Source organism: Mauremys reevesii, linkage group 2 (assembly GCF_016161935.1).
Source record: "Mauremys reevesii isolate NIE-2019 linkage group 2, ASM1616193v1, whole genome shotgun sequence".
Taxonomy (NCBI): Eukaryota; Metazoa; Chordata; order Testudines; family Geoemydidae; genus Mauremys; species Mauremys reevesii.
The window spans coordinates 153,078,029-153,096,310 of record NC_052624.1 but is presented as its reverse complement, the minus strand read 5'-3'; the positions used below and the strand labels follow the sequence as shown (position 1 = coordinate 153,096,310).

At 44.2% G+C, this 18,282-nt stretch overlaps 1 protein-coding gene across 4 annotated transcripts in view; it reads left to right on the top strand.

The window, feature by feature from the left end:
* The window catches only part of DPYSL2 (dihydropyrimidinase like 2), a 100,727-nt gene that overhangs the window by 23,986 nt on the left and 58,459 nt on the right, over positions 1-18,282 (top strand). For 2 of the 4 annotated variants that reach the window (XM_039524188.1, XM_039524187.1), the window contains exons 1-3: positions 413-755; positions 4,517-4,605; positions 5,804-5,988. In XM_039524188.1, the coding sequence (XP_039380122.1) occupies positions 717-755; positions 4,517-4,605; positions 5,804-5,988 (313 nt within the window). In that variant the 5' untranslated portion in view covers positions 413-716. Of the gene's footprint in view, positions 1-412; positions 756-4,516; positions 4,606-5,803; positions 5,989-18,282 lie in introns of those variants that run through there. The other 2 variants (XM_039524186.1, XM_039524185.1) reach the window with 1 other exon arrangement.

Genomic DNA, 18,282 nt, shown 5'->3' with positions numbered 1-18,282 from the left:
CTTGGGGAGCCCAGGCGCAAAGCCCTACTAGGACCAGGATGGCTCAGCAGCATCCAGGGAAGGGGGATGCAACGAAGCCCTCCCCACGCTCCCCATTGGCTTTGCCGCCTCTGGAGCCTAGGCAGCATCCCTGCCTCTCTCCCCGCTTGCAGGGCGCTGTGCACCGCCGCGCCGCAAGCCCCGAGCTCGAGCTCGAGCCCGCCCCGGGTTGGGTGGGGAGGGGGAGCGCGGCTCCTTCATTGCGCCACTTTGCATGTTACCTCTCTTCTCCCCTCCCATTGCACAGCGCCCGGGGCTCGTTTGCATATCCAGGAGGCTGCCAGCCAATCCAGGCCAGAGCCGGGTGGCTCCCCCCGCTCGACAGGGGAAAAGGGAGTGGCTGAGGGCGCATGCGCTCCCGCTGCCTCCTTGTGCTCAGGCTTTTATTGCAGCGGGTTTTTTTTTTCCGCGCTCGCCTTTGGTCTAAATCTGGGGCTGGGCTTGGAGCGGAGCAAAGAAAGGGAGACACGCAGGGGCTCCGATTTGTCCCCGTTCCTGCGATTTGCAAAGAGCCGGGCAAGATCCACCGATTGCACTTTTCCTCCCCTGCAGACCCGACCCCCCCATCCACTTCCTTTTGATTGCAATTGATATTTTTTTTATTTCAATAAAACGTTTGCAATAAGACAAAATAAACCCAGCCCAATTTTTATTTTGGGGGTTGTTTCCCAAGAGACATGTCTTATCAGGGGAAGAAAAATATTCCACGGATCACGGTGAGTTTAGCTACGTGGGGAAGAGGGGGAGGGGTGGTGGGGATTAAGCCCTTTGTGTGCTTGGGAGGTGATTGCAGGGGTTTTGCAGAAAGATAGTAAGATCACGGTCTCGTGCAAAAAGCTTCCTTTGCTGCAGCATCGATCGAAGCCTTATATCAAAAAAGAAGAGGATGTGGGGCTAACAATGGTTGCCTGGAAGTTGCATGAGTTAATAAAAGTCGAACCGGATCTGGTCTTGTGTTTTATCAGCTCAGGGATGCTGCTACCCTAGCATGGATCCTAACAAATGGATGGCAGATTTATATATGCATGGGTGGGAAGAATAGACTAAGAAAGCTGGCTCGTGGGTGTATGATCTAGATGAGGCTGTTTTCATAAGCACCGACTAGGGAAAAATAGCGGAGTTGAAAATGTATGTGTTTGATATTTTATGGCAATCCATTCTGCTTGTAATAAAAAGGGCGGATGGGGGTTGGTGGGGAAGTTAACGGTAGATGCAGAATGACAGCAGGGGTGGAGTGGAAGAAGGTAGGATTGGGTAGGGAAAAGGGTATGGAGGAGATTTTAAATTAAACATAAACCAGATTTTACAATCTGGGTTTAAAATATGGCTCAGGAATAGAAATATCTGCAGGGCAGAGCTTCTCCACTACTTAGTGGTTTTGTGGGAGGAGAGGGGAGATTTGTCCGGGCTCTGAGGCTTCCCCCCCCTATGATTGAAGCAGCTTTTTCCCCCCTCTGCTCATACAAAGAGGGCTGTGATTGTGAGGAGCTGGGGACAGTGTTTGTGCTGTTCCTCCAGGAGGTAATGGCGCTGCTCCGATGAGATGAGCAGATGGGGCTTGTTCTTTTCATCTTCCATCCTCCTTCCCAGTGCAGCAAAAACAATGCTTAGAAAGAGCTGCTGGTGGTGGTGGTGGTGGTTGTGTTTTTTGTACTGGTATATGAGAAACTCCCCACCCTCTTTAAGATTAGGTTTAGAAATGAAATAGGATTTATTTCTCTTCACCGGGAATATTCTTGCAACACACAATTCAGTCCACTGCTAAATGAAATCTGAAGGGAAAAGAAAAGGAGCAGTTACATAAAACGCTGTGTTTTCCCATTATTATGGGAACTGATCACAGTGCAGGTATCACAAATTCAGGGAGACTAACTTTCTGCAGCATAAGTGAGGCAGTTAAAAATGCTACATGTTTATTTTTTAACATACAAGTTTGCACTATTTGTATCAGTGTAAAAGCTTTCCTCTCTTAGATCTAAGGACACACCCATCGTAAATCTTGTTCCTGAGCCTTAGAGGTGGAAAAGTGAAAGATCAGCAGTAGTGGATGGATGATATTAAGTATGACATTTGGGTGTGAGCTATTGTATTGGGTAGCTGTGTTTAAATAACATTTATGCAGGCCAGTGTAGTTCACTGATTGGAATGTGATAAGACTGAATCTTTAACTGGTAGAAAAAATTAGTGGTCTCTCACTGAGAGTCCAGTATTTTAAGGTTTTAAAAAAGGCTAATCTAGATTTAGAGGAAGTTGAATATTACAGATGGATGGTGCTGTGGGTTTTAAGTGAACTGGTGTATTTTTGTTCATGAATGAACATTAGTTATTTGGGTTGGGGTGAATAACAAGACAAAGAATAGGAGATGAGCTAGATTCTGATTTGATTTACTCTGGTCTAAACACAGTGTGACTCCACTGAGATCAATCTGTGTAAAGAGATCAGAATCTGGCTCAATGGATAGGGGACTTTCACCTGAATCAGCAAGGTAAATATGAACAAGTGTGGTACGAGTCCTTCCCACAAATACAAACTGCATATGTGGTTTCATCCAAAGCCCATTGAAGTTAATGGAAAGACTCCTGTTGATTTCAGTGGGCTTTGGATCAGCTTCAGAGAAAGAGGTGTTTACTAGCAGTAGGTTATAGAACAGCATTACAATGTCCAAGGCTCAGTTTTGTCATTATTTGTATGTTTCCCAAGTGACAGTGGATTTAGGACTTTCTTCTTCTCTCATTGTCATCTGTGGCAAAACTCCTATTGATTTCAACAGGAGCAGGCCTTTAATGGCACAAGAAGGCTGAATTGGAGGGAATTAGTGCGGTGATTCTAGGAATGATGAAAGTGTGGGACAACTTGCTGTCGTGTACAAGAACCTGGCATTGAAAACAAGCAAGTGTTTCAAGCCCCATGTCGCTTCGTTAAGCATTATTGTCACAGCAGAGCCTCAATTTAAAATCTTGATTTATTTTGGCATCCTTGTGGAGCCAAAACTCCCCACTAACTTTTGCCTTAAATAAGAAAAAAGGACTGGAAACTGAAAAGAACTTTTATGATTTTTGTACAATGATATAAAATTAGCTGTAAAGGCGAATCTTAAACACCTTGGGCCAGATTCTGAACTGGTGCAACCGTATCTCCATTGACTTCCAAAGAGCAATGCCAATTTATAACACCTGAGAATCTGGTCCCCTATCTTAAATTAGATTGTAGTCGTTTTGGGGCAGGTACTGCCATTTTCTATATGCCTGCATAGTTCCTAGCACAGTGCAGCCCCAATTCTGACTATGGCCCCTGACTGCCACTATAATAATAGTAAATAATGCAGCTGAAATAAATCCACATGTTAAAGTAATGCACTTTTCCCTCTTTTAAATCAGCCTTGGATTTCCTCTATGGACAACAGTACGTTAGGCCTGGGGTTATGAAATGTCATTGATTCTGTATAAAGGAAACGGGGAAAGTATAAGCAGTTTCTTTTCAGAATATGTGCAAATACATTTCTGAGAGGTAAGGGGGAACTTGTAAGGTTTAAATTTAGTGCTGCATGATGGATGTGCACTTTGAATTAAGTATTAAATATATATGCACTTAGTGTTTTGAGGAAAGAGGATGAATATAATGCTAGTGTCCCACTTTCCTTCTCACCTAAAGATCTTTAGAGTATGTGTTTTGATATTGTGCACAAGTACTGCAAAATGATGCATTTGTTTTTCACTTACCGTAGCTGCAAAGGAGATATGTAACCTAAGTGAATATCTAGAAGGAATGGCTTGAAAGCTGCCTCATTGGAATTACCTTTCTGTTTCTACCAAACAGCAATCTAATTTGAGGGAGGTTTAATAATATAGCTTCTTAAATCCTTATCCTTACGTTAATTTGCTAATATGTGCTTATTTTCATTAGATTATGCAGTAGCTGTATAGAAACACAGTAAAAGATCCACTGAACTGAAACCTTGCTAGACTAGGACTAAATGGGTTTGTTTGTGTTGTGTATCCCGTGGCAACAGACTTTTGGTCAATTTCTCCGATTGCAAGTGTGACTCAATTAGCCAAGTAGTGACTTTAGGATGGGTGGATTTAGGAAGTTACGCCTACAGCAAGGTTAAAAATAAGAGATGTGGTTAAAAACCACTCTCTGCTTTTTGGAAAATGGTGTTTAGTGCTTTTGTGTTGGGGGGGTGAATGATTTTGTTTTAATTGGTTGCTGGTGTAGTTAAAACAAGCCTCAAAACCAAACTTCTTTTACATAGAGAATATAGTTTGCTCTTGGATCATTAGAGCGATGAAAGGACTTGCAGATGAAATGATATTTTATCTTTTCAGTTGAAAGTACTGTAATTGACTTGTTTTTTGACATGCCCTTTGAATAATGCAAAGCTTGTTTCCCTCTCCTCTTTTATCTCTGAACTGGTGCTGCAAACTGTCAGTTTACGTACAGACTAATTATGTATTGTTCCATGTTTTTTTGTTTCAGAGCGATCGTCTTTTGATCAAGGGTGGTAAAATAGTTAATGATGACCAGTCTTTCTATGCAGACATTTACATGGAAGATGGGTTGATAAAGTGAGTGCAGCCTGATACAATGATGTGATTGAAACTAGCAAATGTAATGTAAATGCACAGCAGAACTGCAAGAATAACTGTCTTGAGAGCTATATTAGAATGCAGAAATAAATGAATATGTAATGCATAATGGGGTGCTTGATTGGAGGGATTCTAAAACCAAGGTGTTTAAATAATAAAAAAGTACTATACATTCTAATTAACATAGTCATTAAAGCTCTGGTCTAACGAGGTACTTAAGTACTTGAATGATTTGAGTTCAGTGGGACTACTCACGTGCTTAATTTATGCTGGTCATGTGTTTAAGTACCTTGCTGCATTGAGGCCTAGGAAATTCTCAATCCAGAGCCTAGCAAACTGACTTGAAGCCCAAACAAAATCTCATTCAAATCTTCCCATTAAAGACTTTCGTTGACTTCAAGGGGCATTGGATCAGGCCCCTTTCAGGCTCACCTTTTATGTTTATAGTATTACGCATGTAATTCTGGCACATTAAATGTATTACACATTTCCTTGGAATAAAACTCATAGGGAAAAATGGACTGGCCAAAGGTTACAAACCAGGAATTTTGCTTGTTCTGGCTATATAATCAGCACATCTGCTTTCTTAATTGGAGCTAGAAGTTGGAGGAGCAAGTGAAAGACACCTAATTAATTGTGATGTACCATCCGCAGTTCAGTGTTTAAAAATAAATCCTTGCAAAAGCCAGACTGAGGGGCTTTGGGGTCTCATCAGGAACTTGGTAACTAGCATATGTGCAGGTTTATTTTTGTGGTTGCTGTACATATGTTTTAGTGTGAAATAAAGTAGATAGGATACATGCAGAAATTCTTGCAGTCCCTTCCAAAACATGAAAATCTAAAAATCACCGTTCCATCCCAGAATGAATTATTGCACTGGTAGTTAAGGGCCCAGTTCAACTCCCTTTGAAGTCAATTTCAAGACTCCTACTGACTCCAGTGGGATTTTGACTAGCCAGAAAATAAAGAAAATGTGATACACTGAATGCCAGCTTCACAGCAGTGTACCCACGTATTGCTCTGTTGTGTTGTGTTGTATCAGTGTTGTGTTGTATCAGTGACACCTGTTAAAGGGTATTGTATCCAGACCATGTCGCTCACTTGAGACACGTTTCTCATTATATTCATGTGGTATAACATTTGTAACTCACTCACTGATTGACACCTGTTTAACCAGGCAAATTGGAGAGAATCTGATTGTGCCAGGGGGAGTGAAAACCATTGAAGCCCATGGCCGGATGGTGATCCCTGGGGGAATTGATGTCCATACCCGCTTCCAGATGCCAGGCCAGGGAATGATTTCTGCGGATGACTTCTTCCATGGAACCAAGGCTGCCCTGGCTGGAGGCACCACGATGCTCAGTAAGATAGAGAGAGATGTATTCCCTGGGGAGTTAGGAGGGGGTTCCCTTTGCTCTTTCGAACAAACCATATCTGTAAGCAGGGAATGTAATTTATGGAAAATATCAGCGTATTTGCCTCCAAGTGTATTTGTCATTTATTGGCTAGAGTAGGGGACTGGGAGTTGGGACTCCCTCCTCTGCTCCTTGGGTAAACTCCCTCTCAGGGCTCAGGACTCCGGGGTTCTATTCCTAGTTGGATCATGTAGCCTTCAAGTCAATGGGTCATTGACTTCCATGAGGATAGGATCACACCCAGGCTGACTGTGGGACCTTGAAGAATTTTCAGTGGGGATTTTGCCATTGATGTCACTGGCTGCAGGGTCAGACCTTATCCTTTCTGGGCCTCGGTCTCCCTGTCTGTGTAGTTGCTATAACAACAACATCTTCACAAGGGTGTTGTGAGGCTTAATTGGTGTATTGTTTGTAAAGTGTTTGGTGTGAGGTGCTGTGCTGTATAAGTATACTATGGGGGCACTTCATATGGGTCTCTTGGGGTAAATATTTTAGTCCTCATGAGAGGTAGAGGCTGATCATACTGATGAGGCACAATGAGTCAATGCAAATTACACATACTGTGCCGCTCTCAAAATCAGACCTCTTTTTAGGTGCCTAAATGTGGATGTAGGTGCCTACCTTTAAGCATCCAAGTTTCAAAATTTTTGGCCCTCAGTTTTGTGCTTGATTTTAAAAATTCAATTGAAATAGACCCCCTCTCCCTCCAAATAATTAAACCTTCTTTCTAGTTCTTGGAATTACACCATCATATTAGTGTGTGAGAGTCAGGAAGTGAAACTGACTAAAATCTCCAGGCTAGATCCTCAGCTGGTCTAAATGGCTGTAGTTCTTGGTACCTGTGGCCATTTGCATCAGCCGAGGATCTTCCCCTGTAATTCTATACACAAATCATTTATATTTATGTTGTTTTAGCTGAGAAAAACGTAAAATATAGTTCAGTTCAGCAGATTAGTTTGTGAATTGCCATCGGACATCCTGCAGTCTGTTGTCCTATGTGAGCATTGTTTGCTTTGCAAGCTCTTCTATACTGCCTCTGCTGGTTACTGCTGTGGCATGCGCCAGAGCAGCGGTCCAGGGCTGCAAGCAGGTTTCACGGGGTCCGCTAAGCAGGGCCAGCGTTAGACTCGCTGGGGCCCAGGGCAGAAAGCCAAAGCCCCATTGCATGAGGCTGAAGCCCGCGGCCCAGAGCCCCGCCACCTGGGGTGAAGCCAAAGCCTGAGCAATGTAGCTTCGTTGGCGTCCCAGGCAATTACCCTGCTTGCCACCCCCTAATGCCACCCTTGGCTTTTATATACAGAAAACCAGGTGTTGTGGTACAGGTGGGCTGTGGAGTTTTTATAGCATGTTGGGGTGGACCTCAGGAAGAAAAAGGTTGCGAACCCCTGCGCTAGCGTACATGTTTTATGTTGCCAGAATTCTGGCCTCTCGGAACAAATTTTTTTTAGAAAGGGAAAGAGAATTCTGCAGCAAAACTTATGAATGAGATCAACACTTCCTGTGACAGTGAGTACATGCAGGTAGAGGCTCCGCTACTAGCTGAAAAATGATTATCTTAGGTACCTGTGTGGGCCCCCATTACATTAAAGATTGTGAAATGCTTGGATATTATGGTAGGGAAGTGGTATTATCCCCATTGTTCTAATGGTTGTCTGAGGTACTGCAAGACTAAGTGTCTTGCTCAAGGCCACATAGGAGGTCTGTGACAGAGCCAGGAATTGAACCAGGGTCTCTTGAGTCCTACAAAAGCTGCCCAAGCACTTATTTTCATATAAACCCACTCCCTTTTCCCCTATCATGAGTGTTCTTTAAAAAATTCATAGTGGGACGTCAGCCAGTGGGAGGGGTTGGTTCAGAGCATCCCTGCTGCTGTCCGAGGGCATGCAGCAAGTTAGTAGTGGAACTGGGAATATAACCCAGCGGTCCTGACTGTCCATTTTAGCCACAAAACCATCCTTCTCCTCCATCTCTCTTCTTCACCCAGCCTCAGAGAAAACTGCTTTCTTGTCTGGATTTAAACCTGCCCCTGCCATGTTTGCAACCCAAACAGAGCAGCATTGAGTTAGTTTGAGAACCAGAAAGTGAAACTAATCATTATTATAATTAATTTGCATTGTGATAATACCTGTGTGCCCCAGTTACCAACCAGGGCCCAATGGTACTAGGTGCTGTACAAACAGGGAACCAAAAGAGAGCCCTTGCCCTGAGTAACTTTCAGTCCAAGTATAAGACAAGAAACAACAGATGGATACTGATCATAGACAGAAAGGGGAGCCTAAGTTAACAATGAGATGATCGCAGTCAGCAGGAGAAGCAGTGGTGGTGGCTTAACAGCTGTGTAATCATTCACTAGAAACACTGACTAGGTGGCTTAAACTAGCAGGCAGTGGTGGTCCAGTGGGTATAGCATTGGCCTGGGAATCACGAGGCTTTGGGTTCTGTTCCTAGTTCTTCCCCTAACATTGGCCAGCCTCTGTGCCTCCATGTCTCCTGTTGGGAAAATATCACCCTTTCATAAAGTGCTTTGAGATCCATGAGTGAAACATGCTAGATCAGAACTATGCACGGGTCTTATTTTCATTGCCCAAACCAAGCGACATGGAGAACATTACATTTACAGAACTCTCTTCGATTTTGTTTACCTGATGAGTTCTTGGAAACACAGGTAAGGAAATTTGCCTTTTAAAGGGTGACTTTTTTTTAACCCACTATTTTTCATGTTATTAATTAATCCTCTCCCCAGATGAAGGATGATCTAATGATTGGTCTCTAGTCTAGGACTTGGGAGGCTACAGACTTCTATATGACCTTGGGCACGTCACTTTAGGCCCTGACCCTAAAAGGTATTTAGGTCCCTAACTTCCATTGAAACCACTGGCAGTTAGGAGCTTAAATACCTTTGAGGATCTGGCCCTAGTGTCTCTGTGGATCAGGTCCCCATCTGTAAAATAAGGATAATAGCCTTTTCCACCATCTCACAGAGGTGGTGGGAGGGTAAATATATTAAAGGTTGTGAGGTGCTCAGATACTACAGTAATGGGGTCCATGTAAGTACCAGAAAGAACGTGCATTTGGGGGTAGCTAAGAGTTATTTGGTATTAGATCCATTTTGCAGACGGGAAAACTGACACAGAGAAGATGAGATTTTCAAAGGCATGAATTGGAGTTAGTGCCATCTCCTGCTGACTTTCAGTGGGAGTTGGCTGCCCTAGTGCAGTGAAAATCCCATCCTCCCCCCCGGTGACTTGTTTTGAAGTCATACAGTGAGTTGGGGCCAGAGCTGAGAATAGAACCCAGGTGTCCTGATTCCCAGAGCTCTGCAGTAACCCCAATAGTAACATATAGCGGTAATGCTCCTCATTTGGAGGAAAAATGAAGGGAACATGTCAGCATGGCAAAGTAATGTTATTGTCATCAGACAAAGCTTTTCACCCAAATTCTCCTCGTCGACAATGAGAGCATTGTGGAATATGGGTTTGGAGAAATGCAGCCTATGGCTCCATTCATAACCTTCCCCATTCAAGGCTTGAATGGGGCAAGAAGCCAGCATCTTCGACAAAATATGCAGTTGTATATAAATAGATCCTCAAATTGGTCTGGCACAAAGTAGAGTTCAGACATGATCCTGATGTTTCATCTTATTTCTTTCACATACCCCATACATGCATATCCATTGTGGTGGCTTGTCCTGTTATGCAGCTCAAGGGACGGGGAGTGGTTCAGTGTGAAAGGCTGGGTGTACTTGGTGTGACCTGGTCGGCCTGTCCCATCTTCAGCCTCTGTGGTTAGCCTCATTACCTCCTTTTCTGACCCCTCTCTCCTTTAGTTTAATACGCTTTAAATTGACTTTGATATAGAAGCGACAAAGAGTCCTGTGGCACCTTATAGACTAACAGACATATTGGAGCATAAGCTTTTGTGGGTGAATACCCACTTCGTCAGACGCATGTACAGCTTATGCTCCAATACGTCTGTTAGTCTGTAAGGTGCCACAGGACTCTTTGTCGCTTTTTACAGCTCCAGACTAACACGGCTACCCCTCTGATATTTGATATAGAAGTAGCTGTAAATATCAAAGAAACATGCCTGATTGTTACTGAGAGAACACACGCATTGACTCCACTGTGGCTAGCTGCAGTCTCTGGGAAGCAGGACTCCGGGGTTCTCCACCTGCTTACTATGGTGGAGGTCATGGGGGATGGCAAGTGATTGGGGTAGGGGAACACCAGTTGTTTCTAAATCCTTCTCATGGGTCTTCTAATAAAATGTGAGACTGGCTCTGTTGTGGTTACCTGCTGATCCATCTCTAAGCCAGGAATGCCACTTACTGAAGAGGGATGGGTGGCTGTTCACCTTTCCTTGAATATAGATCCACCATCTCTAAGCCAGGAATGCCACTTACTGAAGAGGGATGGGTGGCTGTTCACCTTTCCTTGAATATAGATCCAGGGATAGGTGCTCCATTAGATCCTAAGCAACTAGTAAGTTAAACCGAGCAAAAGCCGCAATCATGCTTCCCTGTCTCCAGAAGCAAGTCTTCCCTGCCATTTCAGCATGTAAGGGGCATGTTGTTGTAATATGGGTAGTGGATGGTACAGGCTGGGCTTAGCTTAGTGCACATTCAGAATGGAGGTGGGTCATTTGTGTGAGGAAAGGAGAAGGGTGTTCTAGGCTTAATGGAAGGCATGGAAGCAGACACAGAAACAAGAGTAGGAGATGGAGACCCAGTGATGAGCTGCCAAAAATCTTAACAACCGGTTCCCTACCGGGTCTTTGGCGGCAGGTCCCTCATTTGCTCCGGGTCTTCAGCAGCACTTCGGTGGCACGTCCTTCAGTGCCATTGAAGACTCAGAGCGAGTGAAGGACCCGCCGCCAAAGTGTCGCCGAAGACTTGGAGTGCTGCCCAGTGAGTAAGCCCCATGTGGTTTTTTACATGTTTTTTTTTTTTTTAAAGTCATCCCTGCCGGGGCCCTGTCAAAACTGTTCAAATTGTGCCCCACACTTCCTAAAGCTGGCCCCGCACATTGGGGTTGCAAAATTGTATAAGGGGCCAGGTAGGGAAGGCTGTGCCTCCCAAAACAGCTGTCCTCCCATTCCAACACCCCCCCACGTCCTGCCCCCGACTGCCCCCCACAGATCCTGCAATCCATCAACCCCACTCCTGCTCCTTGTCCCCTGACCACCGACTCCCAAGACCCCTCCCCCCTAACTATCCACCCCAGGTCCCCACCCCCTACCCAACTCACCCCACTCCCTGTCCCCTGACTGCCCCGACCCCCTCCTCACCCCTGCCCCCTGACAGCCACCCCTCAAAACTCACTGTTGAATAATAGCTGACTGCATCTCCAAATATAATACGTATGTAGCCAATAAGTCAGATTTAATAGTCTTTATTGGATTCTGATATTTATTGCAAAATTGAACTAAGTGCTTTGATGAAGCAGTTTTTACAAGCACTAGTATGAATTGAAGCTAGCAGTTACATTAATTTAATCTCTGTTCTGTGGATATGATGAAAAGCTTGGCAAGAATTTAGACAGTAGCCATGGCAAATGTTACAGAACACCATTGTGGGGTAGGGTATTATATAGCTACTGCCAGTGGCTGTAAACAAAAGAAATGACGTTTTAACAGTTAGCCAGTGAGAAACTATAGTATTTCCATTATTATACAAACAGGTCTTAAAGTCATTGCCTTTCTTCCTGATGTGTTAAAAGCAATTACATTGGTTAATAAAATTCAAAGACAAGTTTTGTTTTTCCTAGTCACAAAGTTAAAGGACAGAGCCTCTTTAGAATGCTGGGTGATATAGTCTTACCATTATCTCTCCAGCTATTTTTCTATGTAAAACAAGTTACATATTTAACCCTGTCTGAAACAGAGAGACAGATTAACATGAATAGATAATATAGGCTTTAAAAAACAGAACTATAGACTGGAGAAAATGAGGCAAAAATAGAAAGGAAATGTAGAGGAAAGGATTTTGCTAGGGGAACAGCTGCTATTATTTAGAACATACAGACAGGCAACTCCCTGCCTCCCCTCCATCCCATCCCTCTCCCCCCCGCAGCCTCGTCACCCCCCCAACTCCTCCCGCCAGGAGCCTCGTCATTCCCCGATTCCTCCCCCTCACCCAGCCCAGGCACTCTCTGATTCCTCCCCTCCTCGTCTTACCTTGGGCTCTGGCAGGCTGATTGAATCAGCTCCGGCAGGAGAGCTGCAGTTTGATTCAATCAGCCTGCCTTTGGAGGGGAGGAATCGGGGGAAGGGAGGAATCCGGGGGTGACGAGGCTCGGGGGGGGGAGAGGAATTGGGGGTGACGAGGCTCAGGGGGCTGCGGGGCAACCCGGGGGAAGGTAGTGCTGGGGCAAAGGACGCTCTAGCTGCACAGAGCGAGGTGTCTTGTCTCCCAGCAGCAACCGCGGCTGCTGGCCGTATGGTAACCCTAACAACCGGTTCTAAACCGGCTTCTAAATTTAGCAACCGGTTCCTGCGAACCGGTGCGAACCGTCTCCAGCTCACCACTGATGGAGACCAAGGGAGAAAGTAGGAGGGAGTCTTGGGAGTCGCAAGAGGGAAAGCAGGAGAAAGTGAGGGCTGGGATGGAGCAATGCTCTACATAGCTGCGTTGATGTGGGGGCACTGAAAGGATGGGATTGAGGGGACTGACCTGGGCTGAGCAGCCAGGATGTGAAGATGATTACTGGCAGTAATGATATGATATTATAATAACTTATATCGAGGGGGATTTTCAAAGACACAAATGAGAATTGGGCACCTAGCTGCCATTTATGCCTTTGAAAGTCTTCCTCATTGTCTTGTCTGTTCCCCATGCACTAAAGCGAAACATGGGCTTTCAGTAGGAGTGACTTTCCTTTCTGCCAAAGGAAAACGGCCAAGAAAAAACCAATATAAAGTCACCAGTGAGATAGGGGTGACCATAGTGCTCGCTGATTCATGGCACTGCCTTCCTGCAAACTGGCAGGGAGACAGAGGACAGAATCCTGACATTGCTTTTATTTTGCATAGTTGCACGCACCAGGGGTAAAAACACGACAAACAAAAAACCAAATTCCTGATCCCCAAAGAATTTAGATACCAAGGAGCTAATATCTTGGAAATGCCATACATAGAACACAGGAGTTGCCAAACCAGATGAGACCCCTGCTCTATCATGTTTAGTATTTGGTCTCTTACCATAGTCAGAACCAGATGCTTCAAAGAAGGTGCAAGAAATGCTGTTACTGGGAGTTTTGAAATAACTTGCCCCTGGGAAAGTTTCTTCCTAAACCTAAGCTGTGAAGTATAAAGGCTTATATCTTGTGTATATATTTTTATCTTATCTAAAGCAGCTGTGGATGTTTTTCATACATATAAATGCCTAATTCTTTTCTGAATCCTGTTAAGCTGTTGACCTCAATAATACCGTATGGCAATGAGTTCCACAGGGTAATTATATACTGTATGAAATAGTGTTTCCTTTTAAGGTTCATATTTGTTGACTTTAAATTCACTTGTATTATGAGAGCACTTGATTTACCGTGTCCACATTATTGCTTGTTTTATATCATTCTTTCTCGCTAAACTAAGGTAAGTAGAAAATAACATTTTGCATCTAGATTGGTAAATGGATTATTCATGTAATAACACAAATGTTAAATAGCACTTCTAGCTTGCGTAGTTATTTAAAAATATTTCCCCCCCAAAAGTGGCTACTGATTTTGTGGGCCCAACTTGAGATACCTAGGATCTGATATTTCAGAAAAGCCCCAAACATCCAGTTGTGTAGAAGTGAAGGGGAGTGATATTTTTGAAACATAAGCCCATATTATATTACAGCCATGTATTTATACACCTCTACCCCACTATAACGCGGTCGTGGGGAGCCAAAAGTCCCTACTGCGTTATAGCTGAAACCCCGTTATGTCGGGGTAGGGGCGGCAGGGCTCCAGCGGTGATTTAAAGAGCTCCACGCTCCGGCCACTGCAGGGAGCCCGGGCCCTTTAAATCGCTGGCCAAGCCCCACTGCCGCAGCCCCGGGGTAGCGGTGGCAGGGCTCCAGCGGGATTTAAAGGGCCCGAGGCTTCCCGCGGCAGCCGGAGCCCCGGACCCTTTAAAGTGCCGCCGGAGCCCCACTGCTACCGCACTATACACGAACCCATGTTATATCTGGTCACATTATAGTGGGGTAGAGTGTATAGCCCTCATCAGTGTAGTATCTGAGTGCCTCACAACCACTGATGCTCATTATATTATGCTGATAATACCCTGTGAGGTAGAGAAGTATTATCTCCATTTTACAGATGGGAAGCTAATGCACAGTGTAGATTAAGTGACATGCCCATGGTTGGGAAGTCTGTGGCTGACCTGCGTATTGAGCCCAAGCTAGTGTCCTTTCCACTATGCCGTCCTGTCTCCTGAAGTTTCTTGAGTTGCACACCCAAAATCAGTGGCCACATTTGAAAGAATGGCTGATGTTGCATCATATCTGTCCCTGTCCCTGCACTAATATTTTCATACAGCTTAAGGCTAGGGAGACATTTCTAATTGGCAGACTTAAGCAACTGGAGCTGAACAGTGGAAAAAAGGATGAATAATCTTACCACACTTCAAAGCTTTGTAGATGCTGGTTTGCTTCAGCTGTTCTCGTCTCTGCAAAATTATACATTCGTATAAAGTTTTCTCCACAAGGAAGCATGGAATTGCTGCCCTCATGAACATCATCCCTGTGGGTGGCCTTTGATTTTTTTTTTTTTTCCCCAAAGCAGGTGGGAGCCGTTGTTCGTTTCAAGATTTCCTTTTAAATTGGATTCTGTTTAATAAACCAGCTTTATAATATTGCAAACACATTTCAGTCTGTAAATACCATGCAAGAATTTTATCTGTTTATTTTAAGCATTGTGTCTGGGAATTTTTTTAAAAAGAGAATTAGCCACCCTCTAAATTTCAGTGAGTTGGGTGTCTAACTGCTTTACCTTACTTTGGAAATTCCTTCCTCAAGGGACCCAAACTAGATTAAAGATCACCTAAATATCCTTACTTATGCTATAAACAACATCCAAGATGATTAAAAATGAAATAATTTCAGAAGTCTAATTCACTGTTTGCCACTTACGCTGTTTGTTTCCTTTTATACATATCCAACAGCTTTGGCACAGAAAACAGACTGCTCAGTTTCACATGTCAAGTTCACTTTCAAGTTCTCATGTACTTAGGGTGCCCCAAGGCTGAAGTTTATCTGTTTCAAACACCGCAGGAGTGTGTGTGTTTGTGTGTTCCAGTGGAATTAAAAAAAAAAAGCTTGGAAAAATTTCTACTGGTTTTGGGTTTTGTAAAACCTGCAGATGAAATCCTGGCTCCAGTGATGTCAATGATAGTTCTGCCTTTTGATGTCAGTGGGGCCAGGATTTCACCCTGTGTGTTTGGTTTGGTTTCACTGAACTGAAGTTTCCTCTCCTCTCAAATTTATTTTGAGGCTGTCCCTTTTGCTTTCACATGAAGCATGTACAAGGGAAGCATAGGCAAATTGAAAAATGTGATGCATTGTTTCCAGGCCGTATTGTCTTCTCATAGATTTCTGTTCTCCTTTCTAAATGTACTCTTTACTATAGTGTCTCAGCACTAAGGACCAGATCTTCCAGTGGAATAAATTGGTTTAGCTCCATTGATTTACACCAGCTGGGGATCTGGCTCCAATTCTCTACATCTCAGCTCCTCCACAAGTCAGTAGAAAGGCAGAAGAATGGCTAATAGCAATGATCTCTGAATTGGCCCTTTCCTTTCTACCACACAGTGTGCTGAAGGCAGACTGTACACAGACCACTGTAGGGTTCCATAATTCTTCCTTCTCCCCGAGCCCTGATCCAGTTTGCTCAGTGTGAAAGTCAAAGATGTCTTTTTCTAGCTTTTGGTCCTGCGGATGTATCATGTGGGCTCTGACAGTCCGGCTATGATCCTTTTGCCTCTGACATTTTCAGCAGCAAAGATTCGCGATGAGTCTGCCGCTGGTGTTGTAAGGCAGAGTAGAATACTGCTTGCTCTCCCCTAGCTGTGTTCACTCTGCAGGTGTGGAGAAGCATATGTGGCATGATTTGCAAGCACTCCTGGAGCAGGTCGGTGGCGTGAAAAGATGCTCTCTGCACAATCTTTTTTTCTGGCTGCACCCATGTTGTTTTGTGGAATATGTTATTACCTTTGTTTCCTACACTGGACTATCAGACATATTATAGGGTGTGTTTACCCATGTTGCGGTTTGGACTACTGTTCTTTTCAAATGCTACCAAATAGCATTCAGATGTTATTAATCTGTTCATGAGTTTGGATGAATGGTTCCAGCAGAGTCTAGTACAGGGGTTCTCAGCCTTTTTCTTTCTTTCTGAGACCTCCCCCCGGCCCTGCAACATCTTATTAAAAACTCCACAGCCCACCTGTGCCACAATAACTGGTTTTCTGCATATAAAAGCCAGGGCCGGCATTAGGGGGTAGCAAGCAGGGCATTTGCCCAGGGCCCCATGCCAGAGGGGCTCCCATGAAGCTACATTGCTCAGACTTCAGCTTCAGCCCTGGGTGGTGGGGCTCAGGGCCCTTGGCTTCAGCCCTATACGTGGGGGCTTTGACTTTCTACCCTGCTGGCCCTGCTTGGTAGCCCCCCTGAAACCTGCTCTCAGCCCCCCAGTGGGCCCCAGACCCCTGGTTGTGAACCACTGGTCTAATATTTACAAGAAGGAGTCAGGACTCCAGCATTGTATTCCTATTTCAGCTACTGATTCATTGTGGATCTTGGGCAAGTCACTTATTGTGTATGGGCCAGATCATCAGCTGCTGGAATGTGTCATAGCCCTGATGACTTCACTGTGACAAATTATACCACCTGAGGATTCTGTGGGCCTTGGTTCACCCATCTGTAAAATGGAAGCGTATGCAATTAACAGGTCAGGCTCTGATCTCAGCTCCCAGGGTGGGTACCTGGAAGTAACTCCATTGACTTGATTGAAGATACTCTGAATGTACTAAAATCAGAATTCAGCCCATTGTTTGCAAAGTACTTTGGGCCAGATTGTACCCTCAGAGATTGAGTGGGACCTTATGACAACAGTCATGGGATTACTTATGGAATAAGGTACTAACTGAGAACAAGGGTCGTCTTGAGAAGATTCTATATCGGCTCAAAGGATTCCTCGCCAAACTCCTATTGATTTTTATTGGTGAAATCCTGGCTCCATTGAAGTCAGTAGGGGATTTGCCATTGATTTCAAATAGGGGTATGATTTCACCCTATTTATTGGCACACCTATTTTTTTCTGATGCGTTATGATTAATTACATCTATTTATTGCCTGTCTGATAAACCTGGCCTGTTTCATATCCTGACTAGAACTGAAACTATCCAGTCCAGCCCCCACACACATTTCAGCTAAAGCTGGCTTTTTTTTTTTTTTTTAAAGAGGACTCTACTTCTTGCTGTATCTTTGCTGTCCTTGAGTGAAATCATTTGCTGACATTCCATGCATTGACTCAGTCAACCACTGTTATAATCACAGGGAGAAATTACAGTGAATAGGAATTATAGCTCTTTCTGGCTTGGCGACTTGGAAGCCAGCTGCCTTTTGAACTTGACTACCAGTTATTCTAATAATATGGAGAAAATACACTAGGGATATGAGCTCTTGTATTTTAGGAGGTTTCTAAAATGAAGGCACACGTCAAATGGCTTGTAGCCTGCTTTCCAATTAAAGGGCCGGTGTACCTCAAAGAAGTGACTTTCAAGAGTCAGGTACTCAACTCCCATTGAATTGCAATAAATTGTGTGCCTAAACCCTTTAGGCTGTTTTTGAAAAACCCTAAATATTTAACCAATGGCAAGGGAATTTTTAAGTCTGAATGCTCCCTTAGCTTTTACTGGTGTCAACCAGGAGTTATTTAGTTGTTGTGAATCTGGTTACACCAGATGAGTTCAGAATCAGGCTGTAATAGCCTAACAGGGTGAACATCTGAGAAGCAATGGGGAATAGGGACTAACCCAGGATGGGAGCAGGAAGAGCCAGCAGCTAGGCAAACGAAATTGGGAAGGACTGCTCAAAAGAGGGTTACGTGAGTGAGTCAGGATTGCAGGATCAGCTCTCAGGTTTAATCTTGATATTAAAATGATCACATTTAGTGACCGTTGCACTATCTTAAATCACTTCTGAGAATGGTCAATGAGGATGAAAAGTTTGAAGTGGGGGCAGAAGCATCTGCTTTTA